Source organism: Sinocyclocheilus rhinocerous, unplaced genomic scaffold (genome assembly GCF_001515625.1).
Source record: "Sinocyclocheilus rhinocerous isolate Xijiao unplaced genomic scaffold, SAMN03320098_v1.1 scaffold691, whole genome shotgun sequence".
NCBI lineage: Eukaryota > Metazoa > Chordata > Actinopteri > Cypriniformes > Cyprinidae > Sinocyclocheilus > Sinocyclocheilus rhinocerous.
In genome coordinates, this window is record NW_015656606.1 from 201,510 (window position 1) to 209,329 (window position 7,820).

General features: G+C 38.0%; 2 protein-coding genes across 3 annotated transcripts in view; both read left to right on the forward strand.

Annotated features, from left to right (window-relative positions):
- The window catches only part of LOC107720484 (uncharacterized), a 6,005-nt gene extending 4,107 nt beyond the window's left edge, over positions 1-1,898 (forward strand). Inside the window, exons 13-14 of the mRNA XM_016528202.1 lie at positions 236-569; positions 1,485-1,898. Of these exons, the coding sequence (XP_016383688.1) occupies positions 236-569; positions 1,485-1,898 (748 nt within the window). The remainder of the gene's footprint in view (positions 1-235; positions 570-1,484) is intronic.
- Positions 1,899-3,903: 2,005 nt separating this feature from the next.
- apold1b (apolipoprotein L domain containing 1b) overlaps positions 3,904-7,820 on the forward strand; it is a 14,913-nt gene continuing 10,996 nt past the window's right edge. The window contains exons 1-5 of one of the 2 annotated variants that reach the window (XM_016528212.1): positions 3,904-4,193; positions 6,041-6,099; positions 6,609-6,653; positions 6,972-7,043; positions 7,692-7,751. In XM_016528212.1, coding sequence (XP_016383698.1) covers positions 6,064-6,099; positions 6,609-6,653; positions 6,972-7,043; positions 7,692-7,751 — 213 coding nt within the window. In that variant the 5' untranslated portion in view covers positions 3,904-4,193; positions 6,041-6,063. The remainder of the gene's footprint in view (positions 4,194-6,040; positions 6,100-6,608; positions 6,654-6,971; positions 7,044-7,691; positions 7,752-7,820) is intronic. The other variant, XM_016528213.1, reaches the window with a different exon arrangement.

Sequence of the window (7,820 nt, forward strand, 5' to 3'; positions counted from 1 at the left end):
TCTTATCTTAGTCATTTTGCATCTTAAATAAATGTATTTTTTACATTTTAGATTCTTAAATGAAAATACATTTACTTGAAAAGTAAACAGACTTTTTTTATATATATTAATAATAATAATAATTCAAATGAAGTGAGTTTGAGTTGGGTTGGTCTTGTCTTCACCTCTGCTTTTAAGTATCACGCAGAACTCAAAGCTCAGTCTTCATTAAGCCGGTCTCTGTGTCTCCTGTCAGATCGTTTAAAGCGGTCGCTGATAAGGTCCACCGCGGCCTCCGCGTGTATCTGAAGCTCTTCATGGAGCGCGCCGAGCTGCTCTACCAGCACGTGCTGATCTTATACGGCATCGCCGACGACCTCAGCAACTTCCACCACCGTGCTAAAATCGCAAACATCACGGGAGGAACGACCACCGCGGTGGGAGGAGCCGCGGCCATCGCGGGGCTGGCGCTGGTTCCCGTCACGTTCGGAGCGTCCATCATCGTCACGGCCATCGGACTGGGCGTCGCTACAGCGGGCGGCATCACGGCCGCTTCCGCCAGCATCTCAGACACCGTCAACAACATGCACGTGCGTATGTCCAGCTCTGAAGTGCATGCTTGATTATTACTGTTTCAAGGTCAACCATACGTGACCCTGGAGCACAAAACCAGTCATAAGGGACTTTTGAATATATAAGCTCTCCATTGATGTATGGTTTGTTAGGATAGGACAATATTTGGCTGAGATACAACTATTTGAAAATCTGGAATCCGAGGGTGCAAAAAAATCTAACATTTTTTTTGCCATTTATTTATGCCAACTTAATTATGCTAATTCCTCAAAATTGGTTGAACTCCTCTTCATACCAAGCCTTGCAAATATGAATAATTGGATTTTTGATTTTTGATTTTCAAAAACATTGCATTGTAAAATACCAATAAATCTGATGCCCATTTAATTATAGCTATTATTGTTTAACTGTAGTTAAAAGATGCAACTACAGTTTCTTAGTAAAGAAATGTATTTACATGTACATTATGCATTTTATCCAATAAAAACACTTTATTAGTTCATGCATTACCTGAGATTCGAACCCATGACCACCGTGCTTTACTGCCTGGACTAAATGCTGAGTAAATGTAAATATTATGTAATGCGAAAGGTAACTTCACAATAAGGTTCTATTTGTTAACATTAGTTAACATGAACTAACGATACATCTAGAGCATTTATTACTCTTCATTAATAGCTAATTCTAAGCGAATAAATTATTAAAATCAAAAAATGTATTTTTTAAATATTTAATAGACCTCACATGAGCTAATAATGAGCAGTTGTATTTTTTTAATTAACTAACGCTAACAAAAATGTATAAATGCTGCGACAAGTGTATTGCTCATTAATAATTAATGCATGAACTAGCATTAATTAATGCGATCTTACTGTAAAGTGTTACCATATAAATATATTTGAAATGTCGAAGTCTCTCTTGTTTGAATGCAGGACCGTAAGAAGATTGAAATAATCGTGATGGACTACGAGGCCCAGCTGGTGGAAATGCAGCACTGTTTGCGATTCGTCATCGAAGGTCTTTGTCGATTGCGCTCTCATCCGCTGCTGCGACGGAACAACTACTACACCGGTGACTGGGAGGTACGACGGGCCCTGCAGACCCTTAGCTTAGTGAGCGACCCGGTAGATCGAGCGGAAGAAATCATTCACCACACGCTGGCCAAGTTAGCCAGTCTGCAGAAAGGAATAGACAAGTACTTCACCAAAGACTCGAAAGAGGTGAAGAAGGGCTGTAAGAAGGAGGTGACGGCTGAAGTGCGGAGCCTGGCCAAACAGCTGCACGAAGGTTTAGCGGAGCTCAACTCCATCAGAGAACAGCTGCTCGACGCGAGCGGAAACATCTAGGAGTCATCTCAGAGTCGCGTTTGGTTTTCGGCCGGCTGCGCTCCCATTGGTTGTCGCTGCTCATTTGCATAAAACGGAATGGTGATTTTCAGCAAGTTCCGACTCTCATTGAGATGAAATGAAGTCCAGCTGCTTTGTTGCTGCAAATCGCTGTCAGTGTGAACTGGCTATTAAATTGAGTTCTCTTGGTGATTCATGCAATGAGACAAGAATTCCTTGATTCCTCCACATAAATATTTAAGAGACTTGTAAAAATTTAAGTTTTCATGTTTTCCCATCATGCTTTGCTATATGTGACCCTGGAGCACAAATCCAGTCATAATGGACATTTTTACATCATCTGAAAGCTGCATAAATAAGCTTTCCATTGATGTATGGTTTGTTAGGATAGGACAATATTTGGCTGAGATACAACTATTTGAAAATCTGGAATCTGAGAGTGCAAAAAAAATCTAAATATTGAGAAAATCATCTTTAAAGTTGTTCAAATGAAGTTCTTAGCGATGCATATTACTAATCAAAAATTAAGTTTTGATATATTTACAGTAGGAGATTTACAAAATATCTTCATGGAACATGATCTTTACTTAATATCCTAATGATTTTTGGCATAAAAAAAAATGTATAATTTTGACCCATACAATGTATTGTTGGCTATTGCTACAAATATACCCCAGCGACTTAAGACTGCTTTTGTGCTCCAGGCTCACATATGGTTCCCATCATGATTGGTGTACTTCCTAAGAAAAGTCTTCTTTTTTTTGTTTCTATCAGACATTTGTAATTTGAATGTGCGCGGCTTCCAGTGTCGATTATGTTTAACTGTACAAACAACTCGTTATGCTGCTTGATATTGCAAACTGGTATTTCTTATTATATTTTAATTGACTATCGTGTTCATAAACGCGCTGGTTTGTAGCGCGAATACTTCTACACTTTGTTACCCAGATAGCACACGTACGTCTGCAAGATCTCTTCGTCTGGAAAGCATCTGCTGTGTACAAACATCTGACAGACGTCTTTAAGATGTCAGTTTCACATTTATTCTAAATCATAAACATCTTAAAGACATCTTCTAAACGTCTATTTGACATCTGATAGGAAATGTCCTATAGACGTATTGCAGAGCAGCAAACACTCTAAAAAATACGTCTTGCAGATGTAATGCAGACGTCTCTGTGATGTACTTGTGTGCTATGAGGGTATTCTTGTAGTTATTTCCCTGATATTTCGTTTAGAAGATGTCTTTAAGATGTTTATGATGTAGATTGTATGTAAAACTGACATCTTGAAGACGTCTGCCAGATGTCTGGACACAGCAGATGCTTTCCAGATGAAGCCATCTTTAACAGACATCGCAAAATAAGGATATGTAGTCACAAATTATATCACATTGTATTTGTATTGTACAACTCCTATGCTGTGGTGACAGTTTGTGGTTAAAGTCCAGTTTTTTGTTTACAATCCGGTTCTGCTTATGGTTGAGAATGAAGCCACAGACAAGAATCACTTTTATGTACAGTAATTGAGATTTTACGCTTTGGATAAAATGCATTTTTATGCAAATCTGTCATATGCACAAATGTTTTGCACAAATTGTACTATTAACAACACTAAAACCGTTACACTCACTCACTCACTCACACACACACACACACACACACACACACACACACACACACCCACACACACACACACACACACACACTCACTCACACACACACACACACACACAAAGTTCTTTCATGTCTTGACATGATGTTGTGCAACACAGGAACGAAGGTTACGTTCGTGAAGATATTTTAATAAAATAAAATAAAATATATATACTTTGCTGTCTGGGTGAATAAAAAAACCCCCATCTCAGATCAAATGATGACTACATTTAAGACTATAAACCATGCAACTTTTGTAAGCAGTGAGGGTCATCAAAGACCTGGAGTTTGAGTGGAAAATCAGACTTGTGTTCAAACACGCCCCGCGATCATGTGCTTTTCAAGGAAGAGTCGGTGGACTTCACACACAGTGAGAGAGGGGCGGCAGGTTCTGTTCACCTCTGGAACTGAACGCAGTGTTTGTTTTGTTTCATGTTTTTTAGTACATTTCTTAGGTAAGAAGACCTGATTTGGGGGCGTTTTGCAGCGGAACGGCTGCGAATTGAACGGCGTCTTTTAATTGTTTTAGAACATTGACAACCTCAGCGTTCTGTTTGTTTTGGTTTTTCTTTTCTTTTCTTTTCTTTTCTTTTGGAAGGGGATTTAAAGAGAAGACAGTCACGATCAGGGCATTGTAAAGGTAAGCGCTGTTTGTGTCGTGAAACTTGAGTACTTTAAGGGGAAGTCGAAAGAGGAAAAACATCAACAATGCTTAACAGCTGTGAGAGTTTTGAGAACTTTATGACTCGGTCTTTTAATGTGTTTCCGTGTGGCATGCAAATTAAAAGAGATGTCCTTTCAACACACGTGCTTAAAAAGTTTATATGGGCCTACATTCCATCGCCTGAAGCGAAAGGACAAATGCTGAATATTAATTAGGTCACGGTGACGTTCCTGTAGCGGTCAGTCTTGCAACCTAATTAATATTCATGAGCCGAGCCCTCCCCTCAGGACCCCTTCGCTTCTGACGTGTTTCGGCTTTGCGTTTGTAAGGCGCGTGACCCTAAAAGTAGGATGCATTCCGATGCTAGTATTATATTCTGATGCAAGTCATTACTCCGGGACAAGAATGTTTTTAAATGCATTTGTCTGCTATCATGTCATATGTCTTCTTAATATCATAAATGGGTATGATCCATTCCCAAAAGGCAGCTGTATGCTTTTTAATGTATAAAAGTCTATTATAGTGTGAAATTGTAAATTTGTATGGGTGTTATGGAAACAATAAATGAGGGACAATTCAATGACAAGTTAACTGTTTAAGCTATATATAGCCTATATATTGTTCCAGAGCAGTTTTACAGAAGTTCATGCTTTAAACCAAATGCAAACTGAATGTATGTATACATGAACTGCCTTTAACTGAAAAATGAGTGTTTACTATTGTCATTTTGCATTATTGACACACTATTTTCCTAATTAATGCTGTTCAGTTGCTTTGACACAATCTGTATTGTTAAAAGCGCTATATAAATAAAGGTGACTTGACTTGACTTGACATGTGAAGAGTTCAGATGCAAAAGCCTCGTAAGTGCCGTCTGAAATTTTCATCTAAAATCAGCTTTTTTTTTTTTTCAGGCTCCTATATTTGTTCATTTATTTCACTTTAATGGCATAGAAAAGGACCTATACATTGCCATTAAAGTAAAATTACTGAACCGGAACATAGGAGCCTGATAAAAATGCTAATTTTAGATTAAAAAAAAAATCTTATATGGCACTTAGAGGCATTTGCATCTGAACTCTTCGTGTATGAATGCAGGGAAATAGATATGAACACTTAAATACATTTATATACAACAGAATAAAATAATTGCAATCTTAAGATTGAATACGAAACCATTAAGAATATAACATTTGGCAAATGTTAACTTCTTTTTAAGGCATTTTTACACCATTCTTTCCCTCTGAATTTTGTTTAAAAACCCCTGTCCTACATTATGACCTGAGGTTACATAATTCATATTCAGGAGCCATTACTTACACATGCATCATACAGGCCTGTTGTGTCAAGTTAAAAATAGTTATTAGTGCAGCAGCGTCAGCGTTGAAACATTAGACTGATCAAAGCATACTGAGTGTTTACAATAGCAGCTTTAGGTCAGACTGAATGTGGACCTGTCATCAATGTTGTGACTGACAAAAAAAGAAGAAGAAGAAAAACCATGAACGCAAGCGTGTTTAGGCGTGTCTGATTGTCTCATTTGAGTTTGAGCTGGTATTACCGTTAAGTTACGCATAGTGCTACGTATTGGTGTTTACTAATAAAGACCTTTGGTTAAATGAATTCAATAGTTCAAAAAACACCCATAGCCTATAAAAAGAGCATCCACTCAAAGCACAGGTAAACACCCTCCATTCACACGGCCTCCCGAGCAGATCATCCGGTCCAACCGGTCAGTGTTTTAATGATGTTTTCTTTCATTAAAGAGGTTGCTGTTGGTGCATTACCCTTTTCTGAAGCTGCTTAAGTGTTTTGTTCCGCAGGAAGGACAGGAGTGATTGGTGTAATGCAGAATCTCTATCCCTTTAAATCATCGTCACAGGTAACAGTTCATTTGAAAGGATAATTATCTGACCCTGAATGCCATAATGCTGTAATCATCCTCTTAGCAAATCATAATGTACATTTTGCTCACCGTTCTTGATTTTGGCCTAGTTTTTTGTTAAATGTAAACACACAGTCACACACACGCACTCACGCACTCACACACATTCACACACACACACTCACACACACTCACTCTCTCTCACACACGCACGCACGCACGCACACACACACACACACACACACACCCAGAATAGAAAAACGGGTACACACACACTCACTCTCACTCTCACACACACACACTCACTCACTCACTCACACACACACTCGCACTCTCTCTCACACACACACACACACACACACACACACACATTCTGGCCTCGTTTTTTGTTAAATGTAAACAAAAAAATGTGTAAATGTATTGCAAAATGACTTTGAGATTTAGAAAATGACCTAATAAAGTATAATTATTGATATGTTATTGATATCGCTATTTTCTAATGCCAGAGCTCTGCCATAACCAAAGCTTCAGCAAATAATGATGGCAAACAGGTGAGGCTTATTTCTCTCATTATCATGTGTTATTTTAGGCTATGCGGTATTGACATCTTTTTCTTTTATTCATTCGCGTTTCCCTAGAAACCTTGTTAGACTGTTGTCTGTTTTGTGTTTACAGACTTTAAACTCATTCCTCTGCTTTCCTGAATCTTCTCTTGCCTTGCATGCTCTAGTGTTTCCTTCAGAAAATGCAAACCTAGTCTCGTAAGGTTGTGGTTTTGTGAAAGTGAGATGTGAATAAATGTCCAAGTTTGGGTATGTTTATATGTCTGTGTCTTATATATTGAACCATACGTTGCGTTGCTGCTGTAGGACACACCTGTATGCAGTTCTTCTACCTGGACAGGAGCGGCAGCAGAGAGCAAAGATACCGAACACAAACAGGTCTGGATGTCCTTCTGTTTAACTGAAGGAATACATTGTGTTCATCGGATTGTATGAATGTTATTCATAAAACATTCAAGAACACGTTTAGAGGAATATGTTTAATCAGTAAAACTTATCAGCACAGTTGTGATGAGTCAATTTAAGGCAAGACACACCAGCAAAAACCATTGTTTTTTCATGCACTGGTCAAGTTTGGAATATAACAGAAAAAAAATACATATTTAACTGTTTATTTTATTGCACTTTATCAATTTGCGTCTGTAGATTTCAATTACAGTACATATCTTTGAGATCCATTTTCTCCAAATGAGCTTGTATCTCCACTTCAGCAGCACTTACAGACACCAAGCTTAGCAGTTTTGTTCCTCTCTATATTCTGAAGGGTTTTACTGAGGGATTTGTTCATATATCATTCACCTGATATGTGTTTAACATTTTATTTCTAGAAACATGGTTAAAAATATAAATAAATAAAATTTAAGAAATGTTGCAGATTAAATAAGTAAGTTTATGTTTTCATTTAATCTTGTTTCAGTTTTTACTATTAATGACTTTAGTTTTAGCTTACGATAATAACCCTGGTAATGTGATGATGGCTTTGGTTGGCTGTTTTATTTATTTATTTATTCATTCATTCATTCTCAGGATCCCGGAATAATCATGGGGATGATTCAAAAACTAAATCCATTCAGGTTTTCCTCACAGGTACACACACACACACACACTCACACACACTCGCGCACTCTCTCTCTCACACACACACACACACTCACG